Genomic DNA, 21,764 nt, shown 5'->3' on the forward strand with positions numbered 1-21,764 from the left:
TAATCCTTTAGTGAATTAATGCTTAGGCAGGGATTTGAGATATCCTGATGCCTAGCCTAGAATAAGACGCTCTATACAGCTGCTTTTGACCTGCCTGAAACTAAGTGAATTTAATAAACATATTAACAAATGACTGAGCCTAAATTTTATTCCCAAACTATTATAAATGAAATTTACACACTGCAAAATTATTAAATGTAAAACTATAGCAATCTAAAGATTCACAAATATGTTGACCACTGCAATCTCTACTGTTAATATAGCCCAGACTGAATAAACATGACTTATTTTGCCACCTTTAATTTTTTTCATTTACATTTAGAAGAAACAAATGACATTTGATTCTGATTATTATAAATAGATTCTCTCTCGCTCTCTTTTTAAAGAATTGTGTCTTCTCCTAAGCAATAATTTTGTGGTCATTCTGAATAAGAACATTCAATCATTTATATGTAAAAAGATGTTTTTTATAAACCAACATGAAAAGAAAGTTCTTATCTATTTCTCCTTTGATACATTACTATATAATTAACAGCATAATAGAGAAAAATATTCAATGTAACCAGCTGTGCTACAGAGTTGATGACATATTCTAGTTATTAATTTCAAATAAAACTAGAATTTTGATTGTTTATTCATCATCATCATATTGTACCTACTTTTTATTTATTTAGAGTTTAAACATCTGGCAGGACATAAGCAAAGACAGCTTACTATATCATATTTAGCATATTGTCTTCTTATTTTTAGAAAGAAAAAAATGAGAAAAAGATCTTATTCTACTATACAACATCATACATCTAGTAAATTTCTAACATCTGACGCAAATTTGCCATTCAACACACCATTACAAACAAAAATGTCTTCCACAGATAAATTTTTCTACTTGTGCTTCTGCAAGCCCACATTAAATGGGAGAAAGAATGGTGTTAAAAAAAAAAAAAAACTTTGACTTTCACATAAAGAGTAAATAGCAGACATGCAAACACATTAAGTGTTCAACAGATACTAGTTTCTCATTTTAAACTTAAGATGCGAAACTATCTCCTCACCATTGCACACTGGTTAAAACTCTTCACAAGTTCAGCAGAGGATGCCCTGTATTGTTTTGGCAATGCAGAAACTAATAATGCTGGCCACATTTACGTTTAGATAGAGTATTGGAATATAATTTTTACAGTAATCCTACAACTTTAGAACACTGACTTGGTGATTAAAAGAGAAGAATAAGAGACCATGCACACTTTTTTTTTAACACGGGAAAAACGAAATCTTCACATTTTTACGTACAGTTCAAATATTTCAATGGCCAAGAAGAACATGTGAGTAAATGGGAAGATGAGGAAGCAAATTATGATTGATAGAAGTAGAAATTGAGTGACTTCAACAGGTATCAGTAAGTTGAAAAAAACTGCCTGCTTGTACCTATTTTCCAAGTTCAACATTGAGAACGACTTATGCTTTAAAGGTATTACTACTTGATAGTTACAATAACATTATGTATTATTTGACAAATCTATCTTATGTGCTAAAATTATTGAGTCTATGTTTTATTTTTGGTTGTCTGGCGGGTGACAAAATGAACCAAAAGGATAGGAAATCACACAATCAAGATTTGTCAAACCTCGCCCTGGGTTACTGCCTCACTGCATTTCACAAGAGCCGCCTCTTCTCCTGGTTCCACTTCTCACATTTATAGATGAGATTGGCACTTCCCAATTGGTGACATATCCAGTGGTGAATAAGTATTTTAGAAAGGAATTTTTTCCTCTTTTTTTTTTACGTGGGGGAGAACAAATCTTATTTGAAAGTCTCTTTATTTATTTTAAAATCATATTACATCCCTTAGAAATTCTCAACCAAAGTGAGATATAGATGAAATTGATGTGTCTAACTTTCATCTCAATTTATGTTCCATAAGGAATACTAAGACTGCAAAGGAATCGATCCATATTAATTTATTTTGTTCTTTTGTGGGAAAAAAAAAAGGAAATCTACTTGAATAATAAATTCTAATCACTTAGAGATCTCTGTGTTGATCTCCCAATCATTTTTGAACATATAAAGTTAGAAGACAGTTCACAAAATATCTTTGTTATGTGTAAGTCATTGTGGCTGGTCCTAACATTTATGATAGTTTGTACTTAGAGTCAGTATGTCTATTCCTACTTTGAAGTTTCTCAATTGTTACTTTATCACTTAAATTCAGTTGTTTGGTTTTTTTTTTTTTTCAAAATTCAATAAAGTGCAATATATCTCCAATTGTTTTGTATAAAAAGAATTAGTTCATTTCTTTTCCTGAAATGAACAAAAGGCATCTTTTTGTGATGGTGATGCCCACTTGTGATTTTATCAAGACAATGCTAAATATACCTTCTCTACTTCCTCTGCAAATTTCACTAATCTATTAACATATGCTTGAAGTGTATTTTGTTAGGACCCATGGTACAGTGTAGATCTAATAAATTATAGTCATAATTGGGCTGAACTAAATACACCATCTGAGAATTGTTTAGACCTTTGTTTTTTCCTTTTTTTTTTTTTTTTTTTTTTTGCCATGTTCTTTAGCAAAGAGTTACCCTACTGCTTAAGTAAAAAGTGGGCAAGGTAGAAAAAAGAAGTTATTCCTTAAAGGTTTATTCTTGTGTGTGCTAACATTCAACTAAAGCACGTGCTTGGAAGAGACAGAATACCATTAATATCATCATGCAGGTGTATTTTCTATGGATTTCATTAATCCAGACTACTTCAATATACTCAATAGCCCTTGATAATCATAAATAGGCTATATTTTGTTCAAATGCAGTGCTCCTTGAATAATCACATCATTCTATGGTTTCTATAAAATTTAATACTATAAAAATTTTGTTATTTCACCAAGAAGCTCAGTTTTGTTCAAATTCTAATGAACCATATAATTTATAACACAAAAGTCTGTCTTCGCCAAGTGCAGTCCATAAAGTGTACATAGAACATATCTTATATTCCTTAATAAGGTCAACTAAATAATACTTTGAACTGGTTTATCAAAATAAGTTCAATTTGATGAAACTGAATATAAGAAGAAATTACCAAATGAATAAACAGCCATCAATTAATAAAACTTGTTAAGTTTTGAAACAAGGATATATTATATTTATATACGTGTGTGTGTGTATGTGTGTGTGTGTGTGCGTGTGTGTATTTCATTATTCCATTGCTGCCTTACTATCAAAATTTCTAGGGCTGAACCACAAGGGAAATGGTTACAAAGGATTAACACTTAGGGGTAACGCTTAGTGCTATGTGCCTGGATTTAACAACATTAACAGAAGCCTGCACAGTTAAATCCTTCTACATCCTGCTGAAAATGTGCCCTTTGGTGTCAACTTAGCTTGACAAGATATTTTCTGGGACTCAGAAAGGTGAAATTTCTTACAGGGGTGCAAGATTAATGGCTAGAAGAACTGCATTGTCACAGATATCACAAAGTGTTTTCAAAAAGCCAAAGGGGATTTAATCTTATAGACATTTCCTGTTAGTGAATAAAGAGATTTAGTAGCTTTTGGACATATGAGAAGAAGAGAGACACAAGCTTGTGTTAAATTTTCGTTTTACTGCTTCCTTACTTCTCCTATTCATATTACACTGTGGAGCACTTGTTCCTGTATGTTGCCCAAATTAAAACTATTAAAAATGCAAGCAGAATGATAACGCAAGCATCACACACAAAACTGCAACTTAAATTGATTCCTGGGTATATAGCAAATTATACAGTATATACACATTTATTACCTAATGGTTTCTAGAAGAGCAACTAAAAGTACATTTTATAACACAGAAAAATAAATATACACCCTGTATTGTACTTGTCCTTAACCAAGCAACATATTTATACACTAGAGTCTATAACTTAACGCTGTGTAACAGCATTTTAAAATTACAAAAGAAGGTATCTATTAAGAAATTACCTAATCATATTGCTCTTCAATACACTTATGTAGACGATTAAGACTTGAAGTAAACTTCAGTAAATTGCAGCTTTTGTTAGCCCACGAATGGCTATAAACTTTTCCTTTCAAGTAGATTCTTGGAAGTTTTGAAAGGGGCTGCCTTAATTCAGTCTGTCAAGGTGCTCTATATAGTTATATTTTTCATTTATAAAATTTTGTAGAAGTAGCAGAAAGGATTTTCTTGTTGCAACATAAGATAATGTTTAAATTCATGTTTTTATTCCATGCAGGTTATATTTGCTTCGTGAAAAATGAAGACACTGAGGAAGATAAGGAGATTTTAGCAAAACACTGATTACAAATTCTGTGGCTGAAACAAATGCTCTCCTAAGGTTTAGAAATCACTGAGTTTTCCCTTTTCCCTTTTTTTTTTTTTTTTTTGTTAAAATAAATCTCAGGGCTTGTTTACAAAGTGCAGAATCATTCACTTGACGAAGTGACATTAAAATGAAGTTACAAGGGCACCATCCCATTCACCAGCTGCACCTTCATTTCTTGAAGGCTGTTCATGATCTTCTTCTGGTGACCAACAAGAGTCACTCCAAGTCGTCTCAAATCCCTGCATGAAGAAAGCACACATTGGATGTATGTATTGATTCAACTAGTAGCACACCTCAATATTTCACACGGCAAAGACACAAACCTTTTGCACAAACTAGTTAGATTACAGTCCCGATTTAGATATATGGGGTCCAATTTTCAAAGGCAGGTTCCCAAATTGTACCTTGAAAATCTGTTTGCAGCCAAACACATAATTTATAGTAATAAGGAGAGCTATCATATATATTTTCTCCCTTTTTGGGGCTTCATTATTTTCTTGGCACAGAGGGGTGGAAAAATAAATCTGCACACACTTACCAATAACATTTAAATTAAAGGTACAATTTTATTGAACAATTTTGAAAATATGGACCTACCATAGGAACAATAACTTTTTTTTTTTATAAAAGAAGGGAGCATAAAATATACTTTAGAAAATTGTACAGTTAAGCAGCTAAAGACCAAACTCTTCAAGTGACTCAGTACAATCATTTTATACAACAGATATCTTTATGGGATAATAATCATTACATTGCTCTTATACTACTTCCAAATATTTTATTTTTTACTTGGAACCCAAAGTACTAGAGCTTTCTTCCTTTACCAAATAATATCTAGGCTCTACTGGCACTTAGAGCATTCTGAAGATTACACACTCTCAGAAAGTCTTTTCAACCAAGATACATTGTTATTGTTTCTTTTAAACAAGCTTATTATTCAAAGAAATTATAAATGTTTATATTTCTAAACTAACTGCATATTATGGAATGCACAGTCAATGTCCATGGTTATTAATTGTTATTTCATGGACTATTCAGAAATTCTATACCCCTAGGGTATGTATTGGGCAAATAAAATTATTCAGGTATGTTTGGCAAGCGGTAACATTAATTACAGGGGGAAAAAAATCAAGATTTTTAAGTGACAAAACTATTTGCCATATTAGATTTCTTTAGACAATTACTTTATTGAATATATTATACTCAAAGGATATTTTTGCATTCAGAGTATCTTAGAATTCTTTAGAATTGGATACAATGACATGAGAATCATTATATGTCAAATTGGACAGCTTTGGAAACAAGTAAATCTCTTGATTATCAGAGAATAGAAATTTTAAAAATGGGTACAGATGTTCTACATATATTAATGTTGGAAATAATTGCTTATTTAAATAATATCTTAGGTTTCTTTTTTCTTTTATGTTTTCTCGATTTTTTAGGGGAGTTTTAGCAAATGGCAAGAAGGTACAAAAAGAAGCAATTGATACATTGATACTTAGGGTGGAAACATAGTTCTTTCTTTCTTAGAATGTGAATATTGAACACTAGAAAGTATTAAATCTATAAGACACTGGAGTATAAAAATGTGTGTGTGTGTCTGTGTGTGTGTGTGTGGTCATGTGCATATATATATATATGTATATATATATGTATATATATATATATATATGTATATATATATATATGGTCCTGGAAGATAATCATTGGCAAAAATGAAAAGAAAACAGTAAATAAATCACTTCGAAACAAAATCACTGTTCTTAGTTATGAAATAGGCTATAAAATAGATAATGACTAGCATAGGGATAAGAAAAGCTTGAGTCTAATTGTTTTTCTTTTTTTCTTTTTATCTACTACATCAGTTCCTTAGCTTTGCCCCTGTTAGCATTATGGGCTGGATAAATCTTTGTTAAAGGGGCGACTCTGTGCATTATAGAATATCTAACAGCATCCCTGGCCTGTATCCACCAAATACCCGAAGCATTGCACCACTGTTGACTCTTTGTAACGACAAGACAAAGTGTTTGCCATATGTCCTGTGAACAGAATAATCTCCCCCCACTTGACAACCATTGCCCTAATATAAAAATAATAGGTGAAAATTAAGATGTCTTTTTCCCATATGCTAGGAAAATACATAACTCCATGACATAGATTTTTTTTGTTAATCATTCGTGGATGAGAAAATGAAGGCTTAGAGAATTTCAATCATTTGAGTAGCGGGCAGCAGGGTTAATACTAATACCAGGAACCTGATGCCAAAGTCTGTACTCTTTTAATTTCTCATTACTCGGAGATACAATTTTGAGCAAAGTACTTCAAATTACATCCAATCATTTATTCATCTGTAAAATGAGAATACTTAGTGATAACATCTAATATCAAAAACTCTAAAAGAAAGAAGACATTTAATGGTGGAAATGGAACACATACTTCTTTGAGGTTATGGTAACCCAATCTACATGGCAATTTCAGTTACGAGCTAATTGACATTCTCATGTTTTTACACCTTATGAATCAAGAAGAACGGTATAGATGTGGGTATTCATGGGTGCCCACTAGCATAGTTTGGACCTAAGTCAAGTGAGAGAACTAAAATGTCTTAACCCGGAAATAATCATTCTCTGCTAGAGAATTTAAATAATTAGTCATCAAAATGAAGTTAAACATACGTTTTATCCAGGTTTGAAAGTCCTGATGTTATATATATACTTAAATTGTACAATTTATATGACTAATCCAATTATTAGGATGAACTTTTGAAAATAATCACTGAAATTTATTCTGAAAGACCTGAGAAAGAAATTATAGGTTTCTCACTGAAATAGCATAGGTTTTGAATATACAATACCAGAATCTCTATTTGAAGTGTGTTCATGTGGGTGGGGGTGGGGTGGGGTGGGGGTGTCTGCGAGCCTGTACATGCTTCACATTTGAACACTTGGTTGTCTCACTGACATTAAACCTCTGGTTTAACTTATTTTTATTTCCACTGTCTTAACTTGTAATAATATGACTTCATTTTATCAAAATATCTTGACCGACTACAAGAAAAGCTCTGTTTCAGTGTTTTGGATATTTAAATTTTTTATGACATCTATATCATGTTAAAGAACAGCTTTTTTGAGGAATCGTATTTGATTAGTAGATATAGTTATAGAGCTTGTATTTATAGGCAAATAAAATATTTCTTTCTTCAAAACATTTCATATATCTAGATTTTAAGTTAATTTTTGAAAAATTTTCCCAGTGAGTTAAATATAAGATTTTATTTCAAGGTCAACTTACAATCTGATTATCTCCTAAGATGCACATGGATACTTAGACCACAGGAATTCTCTTTCTCTCCATTCGACCTGTTTCTCATCCCTCTTTCCATGGAAGAAATGGAGTTATAAAAACACAGCATCACATTTTATATATTGCCATAAATTATGTGTGTCTTTAATGGAGTGCTGATGTTTTTAAAATCTGACTTGTCATTTCAAAAGCTGTCAAATTACTGTGCAGAAATTTAGAAAAAGCATGATTATAATGCATACAATATACCTATGCCTCTGTGCAATGTGATTTTCAGTGAAAAGCTCGGGGAGAAATAAGATCATTTTTGCAAGTTAAAATTGTTCTCAAAAGCAAAGAACTTTCTTAAGAAATCCTGTTTAATATTTGTTCTAATTATATGACAAATGACAATTAAAATAATATTATAAATACGTTTCTAGAAAAGGTTAAATAAATTTACTTCAATATTAATAAATGCATTAAGGTAGTTTTGTTTCCTACTTTCATGATTTCTAAGAATTGCCATTTTGCTCTTTAGAGTATATATTAAATTGTCAAGTTAGCAGTAATAAAGTGAGAGAAATTTGATAAAAATTAAAGTATTTTACATTTAATGATGAAGTTACTGCTCTACTTATAGAAACTTTTTCAAGATATGCCATTTTACTCATTTCATTTTTCTATGTAGGAAATTTTATAGCTAGGTAAAATTTTAAATGTGTTCCATTTATAAATATTATACTAAATGTATCAAGACCATGTGTAATCTTAAGTAATACCCAAAGCCAATTCTAATGAGGATGAACTATATTTCAGCAGAAGCTTATGAATTTAAACATAATAAGAAGAGTATTGTTACATAAAAATAACTTGGCTTTTGTCAACCAAACACAACCAGTTTTAGAAAAGCTGCAAATATAATGAATTGTTATTGATGTAATTACATTTCAGCATATTTTAAAATGTTACTTCATAATATTAAACAATGGAAAACACTGATGCTATGATACTAAATGGCAGAATGAAAAACAGAGAGTAGCAAGAGGTGTCTAGTTGAGGTTGGAGCAACTCTTGATTATTCAGGATTTAGCTCATTCATTTATGGGTAAGTCATTCCCTCACTTCTTCTCCCTTCTGCTTTACACAACTTTTAGCCATATCACTCTACCAATACTGGCTGGATAGGAGAAGGGAGAAGAGAGATTAATAGATATTCACTAAATCCCGGTGTTTACTCTTTTTGTCATAATTTGATCATGCAGTGGTAGGTTTGAAATTTTTGGTTCCTTTAGAAGAATCCTGACAATCATTTATATATCTACTATACAAGATAAATATATCTACATTTGGCAAAGATTAACCATGACTGGTCATGGTTTTCAGTGAGTGAGACATAGTGAGACTATAAACTAGACTAGAAATTTTAGCTTCATTATGAACTACAAACTATGAGCTAGACTAAAAACTTTGCCTTAATTATGTAGAATGCAGAGGAGAGTAAGTACTCCTGTGTGTATTTTAGGCATATAGTAAATTATGCATGATGTCTTTATTGATAAGAAATCTACTTGAATTAGTGTGCATACATTTTAGCCCTAAATTTGTAAAACTTCCATTTTAATAGTCTAAGACACCATTTTAATAAACGGTACTAGCATAAATCTCTTAAATTTATATACAACAGGCATAATATTTAAATTCGTTGGATTTTGTTCATCTTCTGAATAATCAAAAGTTGACAATACTGGTCTGACAACAAGTTAAAAAAGCAACTGTACTACTGTCCTTAATACAGATCTTTGGAATCAATTTGCAACTCGCCACAAGCTTATAATTGCCCCATCAACCAGAAGTCCCTACATTTACACAGCAAAGTACAGATTGCACTATTACTGCCACAACAATTGTTCTGTGTATTATACACAGAATAGCAAGGTTTAGGCACAGAGAATGGCAGACAGAAACTCCTAAGGTTGAAAACCCCATTGCTGAATACATTTTAATTCTAATATTGCTAAGTTTCTCATTTCCTTTCCACATTAAGCCATATATGCGTGTGCTGGAGGAAAAAAAAAAAAAAAAAAAAGAAAGAAAAAAGAAAAAAAGAAAGGAAGAGAAAGAAAGAAAGGAAGGAAGGAGAGAGGGAGGGAAGAAAGAAGAAAGAAAGAGGAAATCACAAACAAAATTAAACATTTATGAAGAAAATTTTTGTCAAAGTATGCCATTCTGAAAAATTGTAATATTTTCTATTCTTTTTTCTAAGTCCACTATGAGAACAAATTTGATGGCATAAATTCTAACATAATGTTTTAGTTTAAGTATATGGCAGTTTGATCTCTTGCCTTATAGTAATCGATCGTAACCTTTTCCCCCATCTAAGCATTTATCACACGTATACTTCCAGTTCTCAGTTTCTATTATGCCTTGGCAATAACACTGACAATAATACTTTATTATATTATTATAACATTATGCAGCCTCCATAAAATTAGTGTTTGGATATTGGGTAAAGACCATGTGTAAAAAATCATTATCTAAAGATTTAAGAGCTTGTCTTTTTCTCTGCTGATAACCCAGCAACTTTGCCATGTGTCCTCAATAATTTTTTTTGGTGAAAGGCAAGCAAAATACACAGACAACCTTTCTCTTATATTCCTGACCAAGCAAGTAAATGATTACTCACTATTCTGTGAGTTATTTAAATGATGTTTTGATAAATATGTTCTTATAAAATAGGAAAAATGTGGTTAAAAAATAATAAATGAGGACATATATTTAAAGCTGCTAGAAATCAACTTCACTGGATTTGAGGTTTGCTGCCTCAGTTTCTAATAAGGAATGGGCAATTATCTGCCCAGGAACCTGAAGCAACCGACACATGGAGACCAATATCTCTGAGCAGGATGATGTTAGTGAGTCTCCTAATTTCATTTTACTATTCCAGTTAAGGTAAATAAATTAAAAGACAGAATATCTGAAAGGAGGCAATATAACAAGAGGCAACAGGATACCAACGCAATAGAGACAAAGGGAAGAAGCAGAACCAAGTAGAGAAAAACTGATCAGACAAAAACTACTAGAGAAGAGAAATGGGGTAGAGAACCAATTAGAAGATAATAGAAGGCTATTAAGTCATGAAATGAAACATACAAAATGGAGAGAGTTTGGGGAGAAAGGAGTCAACAAGTAAGTCAAAAGAAAATAATTAAAAGCAATAAAAAATGAAACACTAAAATAACGTTAGTTAAAGTGGTCAACATATTTGGGGCCCCAAAGAGATAAACTAAAAGAGAGATAGTTAATGCAAAAACCATTATTTGTGTTTAAAACAATTCTGTGAAGGGAGAAGCAAAAAATAGTGGATGTAAATATATACATATCTATGTATATGTGCTATTTTAATAAAAAGAGAGACATCACTTAATGCAAATAATTTTATTATATATTTACAAGTAATCTGACATTGGGTAGAAGAAATACCTACAGTATCATTTTAATATAAAATGACAAATGACTTTAATAAATTAAAATGACCATTTTTACTGAAAAATTAAATAGCAATCATGTAAAAATAGCTTTAAATAATCAGCAAAATTTTCTGTTTACTATTTTAAATATAGCACAAATGAGTTCTTTGAGCATTCAAAGAAATAATGGGCAAAGCATAGGTGTCGTCAAATAGATACAATTTGGAGGTGAGGGTGAAGATGAAATTCAGCAAATTGAGAGAGCATGCTGAGTAGTGAGTTTAGGTCCCATAGTTATAGATACGAGGAAGAGAAAGGCTGAGAATATGACATTATCTGGTGACAAATGATGGTACCCTGTTACCTTTTGTGTGGATGGACTGTGAATTCAATGAAGAAAAGAATGCCAGAATAGAAATGGTGAGAGACAATTGCTCAATGTTCATATTATATGAAGTAATGGAATAAGGACTGTGGTTTAGTGCTTTAGAATGGTCTACCATGTTCTAATCCTTACAATATTTTAACCTTTGAATCAACAGGTAATTTAAAGTAAGTTGTTATATTCACAGGTTAAAACATTATTCATGTTAATGTAAGCTAGATGGAACCACCGTTAACAACAGATAATTTTCACAAATAACAAATATTAGGCTAAAATAATTACACATACAGAGTATATAATAAAATACAAACAACTTACAGCCTTAAAGAATTTAATATTTAACTCTAGTGATTTTTATTTATAAGATTTGATAAATGTTATTTTAAACGTGCAAACAGAAAAGGGCACAATTGGTTCCACTGAGATTGTACCAAAAAACAAATCAGAGGCAGAATCTAATATATCCTTGTATTGCAAGAATTAAGGTGCACCAGTTAGAGATTAGATGAGATTCCTGCCTGGGAAGCTTTGTTTGAGCTGTTGCTACCCAGATATTCATCATAGCCAAATTTTAAGAAAATGTTTTGTCATTATGTAGGACTAGCCACACCAATTGTGCTTACAGTTTGTTTTGTAATTACATTCATATAACATAAGTACCAGTATAAAAACTTTGTCAAAAGAACATCTTTTCCACAACACAAAATGCCAGTATTTTGCCAAGGAGCTGTTATTCCAATTATTCCAATATTAAAATGTTATTTGTTTGAAGCAAAGAAGCAAAGATACTGGCCACAAGTAGCATTAACCATGCAGTTGTTAACAATACAGGCTAAAAAAGAAGAGGCTTCTTTGAAAGCTGTCACACATGGACAAAGGTTAACTGATTTCCCTTGACCTCATCCAGATTGGATTCTGAACAATTTTTCTCGCCCCAGCAATTATGTAAAAATTATCAGAAAAATTACTCACTCCAAGGTCACCTGAGCCACAGCGTCCATTGAACTGTATCCATTTTCCATGAAAATCTCTGTATACCGGCCCATTTTGATTGCTTCTAGCCATTCACCTACTGATCTGTAGGCCCCAGATCCCAGTGGGCTATGTTCTGCCAATAAATTAGATACTCTAAAACACAGAAAATAGCAATATTAAGAGTAACACTTTAACTCTTTTATAGCAAATTGTGATATTAGCACACAATCAGTGGAGCTTTGTGTTTATATTTATAGGGAAACATATACTAAAATGGAAGAAAATTATTCAAAATATAGAACACAAAATTCAGATTTTTATTCTACCTGTGGTCAACGAAAACTTATAATGACTTAAGAAGCAAGTGTTCTGTGATATGAAACATTAGCTAAAAATTCCATGTGGTGATTTAGATTTTACTTCTCATTATTGTTTTCTGTTTGTAAAAATAATACAGAAAATGCTGCCAAAATTAGATATAAAGGATAATTTGTGTAAAGCCAATTGCTCTTAGACTTTGCTAGAGAAACTCAAGTTCATTTATGCTAATTTTCCAGGAAGCTCAGAATTTACTTATCCTTCAATTTTATGCTCTTACATAAGGGTACTTGTTAATTTACAGTAATAAATGCCTGTTACCTTTTTTCCTGACTTTAAAATTTGGAGGCACCTAGGACTTGGCCCTATATCTTCTCTACTCAGGCTAGAATTCCATTCTAGTCAATTTCACCCACTTTTATGCTTCACACAGCATCTATTTTTCTCTAGTTTTTACTTTCAGCCTAGGTTTCTCATGTATTCATATAGCTACTTTATACTTCCATATTTCTCATAGGAATATCCCCTCAACATGTGTGAAACCTCATTTCTCATCTTTTTCACATCCCTTCCCCATGAAGTCTTCCCTACTCTAGTATATGATCCAACAGTTCACTCAGCCTTGTCCTCAGTCTCCTCACAATCCACCATTATGTGTACTATCCATTCTACCTCCAGTACATTGCACATCTGACCACTCCTCTCTATCTCATTTGTTGCCACGTCAGTGTAAGACATGTCTTACCTGCACAACTACTCTAGCCTCAGAGTTACCCTCCCAAATTTCTATTCTTACTCTCTACTGCAAAACCAAAGTTGTCCTTTAATGTTTTTATTTTGTTCAATATCTCCCTCCTCCAATAGTGCGTTGCTCAAAGCTGTATAATCAGCACCTAGTCTACAGCATAACACAACATGGACACGTGACTATCTGGGTGAATAAATGGGTATCTTGTGATTGGTAGCCTTTAAGAAGTGGGAGTCAAAGATTTGATGAAGATAGAAATACAGGAAGAAATATTTGGAAAGTAGGATCCTGAAGTTGAAGTTCTGAAAGAGTTGCAACTTTTAGTAAGAGCAAATTCTAGAACATGACCATTTGAAGGAGAGTTCAAGGTAGGACAGAGACCAAAATCATTGAAAGAGAACATTTCAGTGTATTGAGAGATATTCAAACATCGTCTACATGTTTACAGAAATCACCATGTTTTTGACATGGATGAGAATAAAGGAAAAGACAATGAATAAGGACTAACGCCTTTTAGAATTAAGATTTGTAGATGCCTGAAAAAAGATGGCTACTAAATGGCATAGTCTTAAGCCAAATCTGTTTAAATGAAACCTAGCCAGCCCTTTCTATATATTGCACACAAAAAATATGAAATTTTTTTGGAGATTCTTAAACTGCTCCTAATCTATAATGATACCAATATAAACTAATGCAATCTAGAATATCTAATGTCTTTTTACGGTTTCCTTTCTTTATGTCCGTTTGTGACAACATAATTCAAACAAGTAGATGAAAGAAATGCTTAGTATTTACATGATAATAAATAATTAAAAAGCACGTATTTCAGGAATAACTGCTAAGAAGAAAAATTCACCACTTGCTACTACAGAACGTTAATGGCGTTTGAACAGAAGTTGAAGATTCATTTCTCATTTGTATTCAAAAATGACTTTTTGCCTAGTAAACAAATGTTATGTCAGAATCATAGGACTTCCGTAACTTTGTCAACAAATTATTTCTCATTTAGTTCATGCTAATAGGCAGCCAATTTGGTCACACTTCTTGTAAAAATTAAAAACTGCCTCAAATATAGTGAAAATAACTATCTGGCAATTTTTTTAAAGTATAGAATCAATTTTTTAAACGATAATTATTATCAGGTTAAAAAGAAAAGCATGTTTTACAAATATACTGGATTATTTAAATGTATTCATGCACATTCAGAATTTTTTTTAAATGCTCATTTGTTCATACCAATCTTTTTCCACAAATAACTCATTTATCAGCTTTAAGTCTTGTTGCAACTTCACTAGATGATTAGCCAAATATCTGCATACAACCAAATAAAAGCAAAGAATCTCTAAAGGAGTTGTCATTGTTCATAAAATATGACAGACTTTAAAATCTATTATAAAGAAATCAAAGAGTAATTATTGTTAGATACCTCTGGTTTATGAGATGCTTATTTGTGCTTATTTGGCTTTTCTGTGTGATCTCATAATCTTATTTTGCCCTATACACACCTGTGTGAGATCCAAAACACATCAAAATACACACATTTGGGCTTTTTAAAAATACTTTTTTAAGATTTATTTATTTATTTGAGAGAGAGAGAGAGAGCACACAAGTGGGAGAGGCAGAGGGAGAGGGGGAGAAAATCCCAAGCAAACTCCCTGATCAACAGGGAGCCTGACCTGGGGCTTGATCTCATGACCCTGAGATCACTACCTGAGTCCACAGGAAGTCTGATGCTTAACCGACTGTGACACCCCGGCACCTCTCATTTCCTTTTTTTAATGTACCTAAACTTGGCTACAATAAACATTTTATTGAAACTGGCATTTTCCCTGTTAGATGAGGCATTGACTTTTTAATTATTTAAATTATTTAATAATAATATTTTATTTTAAGAGCGTAACACTATGCAAAAACTGTATTTAGATTAATTAGTGTCATATAGCTCCATAGATCAGCATATATAAAAAATGATTTTATTGGTTTAATGTTGATGGCATCAGTGTGAATTAACTACATGAAGAAAATCTCTCAAGTCTGGCTTCACACCTGCTTGATGCGTTAACCAGCGTCTTCAAGCTACTCGGGTTACGTATCAGCTTATCCAACATGTTGACGATCTCATCAAACTTGGGCCTGCTATTTCGGTCCTTCTGCCAGCAATCCAGCATTAACTGATAGAGAGCAGCAGGGCAGTCCATGGGGCTTGGCAGACGGTAGCCTTCCTCCACTGCTTTAATCACCTGCGTAAAGCAAAACAGAACCATACTCAACACCAGAAATTCAGTACAGAGCAGCTTGAGAAATTTCCTATTAGCCAACTTTCATCCTTTCTAGGTCTTACTTTTGCAGTAATAACCAGCATCACTATCTTTAAAATCTGATTACTTCCATTTGCTATGAAGCAACATAAAAAAGTAAATATGTTATCACAATGTAAAACAAAGGTTTTCTTCACATATCATAAGGAAAATAAATGGCAATCATTTTTACATAAAATCTTGATGAAGGGTGATTTGTAAAATTAATTGACATAAAAATAATGTTCATGTTTTATTTATCCTTGCTTTCTGGAATCAAACAGGGATTACATTTATTAGTGATTTTTCTGAAAAGTTAATGTCTTTTTTTTTTTAAAGTTAATGTCTTTTTAATGACAAATTATGGGCATATTTTTTAAAGTAATAGAACTGCAATTTTACTTCAGAAGAGACTTTCGGATGGTAAATGATGGATAAGTCAAGGCTAAATTAGCATAACTGTCTCATATATCATTTAATAATGTCAAAGTCTGTCTGTTTATTATCATCTACTGATTTCTATCAGGAATTTGGAAAGACTGCCTAAGTAGCACAGGTATTATAAACAAACATCACTGATTTTTAAGTAAAACCGTGCATATGAGTATTGTGAAACTGTTTTATCGAAAACATTCATAATGTTGCTGCTATCATGAAAATGTCTCACTAAAGAAGAAGTTCATTTATGCTTCTGAACATAATACAAGTTTCATTCTAGAAAATTTAAATATTTAAGTGATACTAAAGCCAACAACAATAACATATTTCTCAAAATCCTATTGTGAATATTTCCTTAACAATTAAAGCTAATTGAATTTTTTGACAGAGTTTAGAGATGACCTGACAAATTGTGTGTGTGTGTGTGTGTGTGTGTGTATAATTAGAATAGGAAATTTACAAAAACCATTTTGAAAGATTGGAAAGAAACCAATCTTTCAATGATAAAGGAAATAACATTTGAACAAAAGCAGTGGCACATGGAAAGAAGATGAAATGGCATATTGAAGGGACATTTATGATATAGTGGTAGAGGGGGAGGAGAGAATGTATCTGAGATAAAGCAAGTTCAGACTTCTCACACGGGATGGCTGTTGCTCTTTACTTTAGGCAAACACATTTATGGGGTAGAGAATGCTGACAAGTATAATTTGGGGCTTGTTTTATTTGGGGCGAGTGGGCAATACCTAAATGGCAATTTGTAGGAATCTGGCTAGGCTGCAGGAGATATTAGATATGATAATGTAAATGTGAAAGTCATCATAACTTGGTCACAATTTGAAGTCAGACATGGCATATATCTCCCTGGGAAGGGCATACAATAAAAGTTCCTGAGAAGTACAAATAATTAAGTTCAGGCAGAGGACTAAAAAGTACTCCAGGACTCCAAAAACAAATGGTCAGATAAATAACTGAATAACTATGAGCAAAATTCCTGAGAGTTACCTACCACCTTAGTGAACTCAAAAACAATATAAAAAATTAAAATGTAAACCATGGTAGAAACTGTTACAAAAACAGTAACATATCGTTGGCCTACCTAATGTGTAAAAGTTCATAAATATTGAAAAATAAAATGATTAAAAAAAAAACAGATTCAAGAGAAATAGATACTAACTACAAAAGAAAAATGTCCAAATAAATTGAGAAAATAATTATTCTCTTTGGTGAGCAAATAAAAGAGCAAAAATGAAAACTTAAAAGTACCATTTGAACTTACATATTGAGGGACATTCATTTTTTATTAATTTGCTTATCATAAGACTTCTCATTGCTGATGTCAGTGGATATTATCTTTAATAACATATATGTACCAGAATAAAATGTCCTAACATAATTTAAGTCATGAAATATTGCACTATTCAGTGAGAACAGTGCTTTTTACTTACTTAAAACCTGATTTATTTCATAATGAATTTTTTCCCAAAGCTGCTATAAAAAAGCTCTATTTTTCCTTTAGCACCTACATTTTTAAACATTGTCTTTCTTCCACTGAGCAACTAGTTTTCATATGAGACTCTGAAATGAATAAATTAAACCAAGTCATTAGTTTTATAGGAATTTTATAAGTTATTTGATTGAGAAATTACTTCCAGAATATATTACTTAATTTTATTTTCAGGTAAATTTATATATAGAAATATAATATTATGTCTCTAAGTTAACTTAAGTACTTGGTCTAGGAAATTAGATCACTGAATTTAACTCTACATTTATCTTTAGAATTTATCTTCAAAGTACATTTAAACTATAACTTTAGATTTTATATTTAGATACACTGATTTCTTTTTTTTTTTAACTACTGTTTCCTTCATAGTTTGGAAGAGAAATGAATGGCATGTGTATTCTGGTAGTAAAATGCTTGAAATCTATCAAAGTGCAATTTAGACTATTTATTTTCTCATAAAGTTTATAACATATAACCAAGTGAATCATAATCTCAATTGACTTTCTTATTGCTACTGCATGTGTTAATGTGGATGGTTAAGATAGACAAAAGAAAGAAGGAGAAAAAAGAAAAAAAGACAACCAGAAGTTTGATAGTCTGGCACCAGTTCATATGCACTATATCTGAAGTATTTTATTTTAAGATTTTATTTATTTGTTTGTCAGAGAGAGAGAGCGCACAGGTAGGGGGAGCGGCAGGTTCCCCACTGAGCAGGAAGACTGATGCAGGACTCAGTCCCAGGCCCCTGGGATCATGACCTGAGCTGAAGGCAGGTACTTAACCTACTGAGCTACCCAGGCATCCCAAATCTGAAGTATTAAACTATGAATTTCCTTGGCATTGTGTACATCCACAGTCTGAACATAATTTTAAGAATGCTGTTTCTTGGGGCCCGGGGGTGGCTCAGACAGTCAAGCCTTCGGCTCAGGTCATGATCCCAGGGTCCGGGGATGGAGTTCTGGGTCAGGCTCTCTGCTCAGCAGGAGCCTGCTTCTCCTTCTCCTCCCTTCTTGGGCTCTTTTTCTCACTCTCTCTGTCACCATCTGTCTCTCTCTCTCACACATCAACAAATAAAATCTTAAAAAATGCTGCTTCTCTTAATACATAAAACTTCAATACTGAGTACCCAGTATGACACTTTTCACTTGCAGCAAACTAACTCTGCTGGACCCATTTTCTCATCTCAGGGTCAGTGGTTTTGTCCTGTCATTCATATATATATATATATATATATATATATATATATACACACATTCTGGGTACAGTTTGCTTTCGCCACTCACAGAGGCTCAGCCAGCATTACAAGCTTTACAATGCTTGATCCACAAACACTGCACCCCACAGCATATCTCTCAATGAGGGCATGGACTTCCTAGGAAAGAATGTGTGAGAGTATCACATACTCACTGATGCACTGGTTCTCCTTGGGGGTTCGGGGGGGGCAGCATATTTGTAACATTTTCTTGTTTATGTGGTATGAAGACTCCCTCCATATCAAGTGCAAACTATCAGCATGAGCTCCCTGAAAATTTGCTCGCTGGTGCAAGCTGGTTCAAGCTGGTTCCAGCAGTCACTACAGGTAGCTCATCATACGTCCATCCATAGGGCATTTAAGCTGATTCCACACAATTGCGGCAGGGAAAAATACCTGTGGAACCCAGCTGATGCACCTGGGGCTTCTTGTTACTCTTTTGTAACAACTGTGGCCTGAAAATGCTAACCCCCAAGAATTAAAGATGTATTCAGGCTGTCAGTTCAGCCGCTATGACCTGCCAGATTGGTAAATGAGGGGAATCCAGACTGGATAGTAGAGGAAGGAGAGGCAAAGGACCTGAGGTCCTGAGATCCACTGAAACCACAGGGACTACAGCGATTCCATACGGGCCTCTTCTGAGATTCCCCTCAGGAAGTTTCAGAATCTACGGACCCATGAAACAGATGCTCCCGGAACTTGGCTGGGGAAAAGTAGGTTTGTGCTGCAAAGGGTGCAGAGCCTAGCAATCATGACAATTTGTCTCTCAGATCTTTAGTTGCTACATGGTAATTGATCAACAACCCTCAGCACTAAACGTTCCAAAGCCATCATCCCATTTACACCAATGCCAAGCTCTGCACGGGTTACTTCCAGTCAGTTATTGAGCATGGCGGGGATAATAAGATAGGCTCATTTCTATGTGATTCCCATGACAGGCAATATTACCACAGTCTAACATCTCTCCAAGCTATCCTTCATCCCTCTTCCTTACAAGAATTGCTCTTTCATGGTACTAATGTATATCGAATTCCTTCTTGGCATAGGCTTCCTGCAGGACTTAGACTGGCCCAGATATTATATCATAGGTACCATAATACAAACTGTACATGTATTTTCTGCATTTATTGTTACCATATATTTCCAAGATAGACATTATTATACACATTTTATAGATGAAACACTTGAGACTCCAGGAGGTTAAGTAATTGCCCATCTTTACAGCCAAGAAGCAGCAGTGGTAAGATTTACACTGAAATCTTTCTGGCAAGCAAATCTGTGATCTTCCTATCAGGGTGAGGAGTCGCATCATTGGAATTATTTCCCAAGGAAATAATATGGGAAAGTTATGAATCTTACTCCAGGGAATCAGATTTTTGTGTTTTGATGAATTAAGTTCTACTTAGGTTGCGAGCGCTTATGTTATTAGGTATTTACTTGAAATCTCACATATGAGTTATTTTGTTACTGTGAGATATGATGCTCTTCAGAAGTACTAAAGTTTAAATATATATTCCTGGAAAAAATGTCAGATACTACAGAAATAGTTCCAGATACACCAATTTTTTGTAAGATTTATTTCTGTTTCCAATATTTATCAAAGGTATGTTGAGTATGTCTTTTTCTTAGCACATCAATCTTAGATCCGTAGAGTTCCAGAGATTAAAGGGATCTTAAAAATTCTCTCTATTCTGTAGTGAAAAGAAGGGCCATCTGTACCCCAGTGTTCATAGCAGCAATGGCCACAGTCGCCAAACTGTGGGAAGAACCAAGATGCTCTTCGACAGGCAAAGGGATAAAGAAGATATGGTCCATGTATACAATGGAGTTTATGCCTCCATCAGAAAAGATGAATACACAACTGTTGTATCAACATGGATAGGCCTGGAGGAGATTATGCTGAGTGAAATAAGTCAAGCAGAGAGAGTCAATTATCATACGGTTTCACTTACTTGTGGAGCATAAGGAATAACACAGTGGACATTGGGAGGAGAGGAGAAGGGAGTTGTGGGAAATCGGAGGTATAGATGAACCACAAGAGACTGTGGACTCTGAAAAACAAACTGAGGGTTTTGGAGGGGAGGGGAGTGGGGGTTGGGTGAGCCTGGTGGTGGGTATTAAGGAGGGCACGTATTGCATGGAGCACTGGGTGTGGTGCATAAACAATGAATCTTGGAACACTAAAAAAATAAAATAAAGTTAAAAGAATTCTCTCTATTCAAGTCCACTCCCTTGTATAATCACTACAACTGACCAAGAGTTATAGATTCCAAAATGACTGGCTTTCTTTTTTTTTTTTTTTTTAAGATTATTTTTATTATTATTCGACAGAGAGAGAGGGATCAAAAGTAGGCAGAGAGGCAGGCAGAGAGAGAGGGGGGAGCAGGCTCCCTGCTGAGCAGAGAGCCTGATGTGGAGCTTGATCCCAGGACCCTGAGATCATGACCTGAGCTGAAGGCAGAAGCTTAACCTACTGAGCCACCCAGGTGCCCCCAAAATGACTGGCTTTCAGTTCTAGATTTTTGTCTCTTATTTTTGTTGTCATTTTTGTTAAATAGCAAGATACAGGGCTTTTGAAGTTAAATATTGATATTTCTTTATGGATCTCTTTTTTCCAAAGGGATAAGAATTAACATGAGGTTACCAGTCACTAAAATAATTACTTTCATTTAATGGCAGGCAGCATTAAAAAGACTAATATTATCCTCAGAAGACTAATATTATCTTCAAAGACCAATATTTGTCAAATACACTCATTTTACTGAGGCTAAAAGTCAAAT

At 33.3% G+C, this 21,764-nt stretch overlaps 1 protein-coding gene across 5 annotated transcripts in view; it reads right to left on the minus strand.

Annotated features, from left to right (window-relative positions):
• Positions 1-2,519: 2,519 nt before the first annotated feature.
• The window catches only part of EPHA5 (EPH receptor A5), a 348,718-nt gene continuing 329,473 nt past the window's right edge, over positions 2,520-21,764 (minus strand). For all 5 annotated transcript variants that reach the window (XM_059384724.1, XM_059384717.1, XM_059384701.1 and 2 more), the window contains 3 exons: positions 15,537-15,730; positions 12,422-12,577; positions 2,520-4,551 (listed from right to left, as the gene is read on the minus strand). In XM_059384724.1, coding sequence (XP_059240707.1) covers positions 4,446-4,551; positions 12,422-12,577; positions 15,537-15,730 — 456 coding nt within the window. In that variant the 3' untranslated portion in view covers positions 2,520-4,445. The remainder of the gene's footprint in view (positions 4,552-12,421; positions 12,578-15,536; positions 15,731-21,764) is intronic.

Source organism: Mustela nigripes, chromosome 1, assembly GCF_022355385.1.
Source record: "Mustela nigripes isolate SB6536 chromosome 1, MUSNIG.SB6536, whole genome shotgun sequence".
NCBI lineage: Eukaryota > Metazoa > Chordata > Mammalia > Carnivora > Mustelidae > Mustela > Mustela nigripes.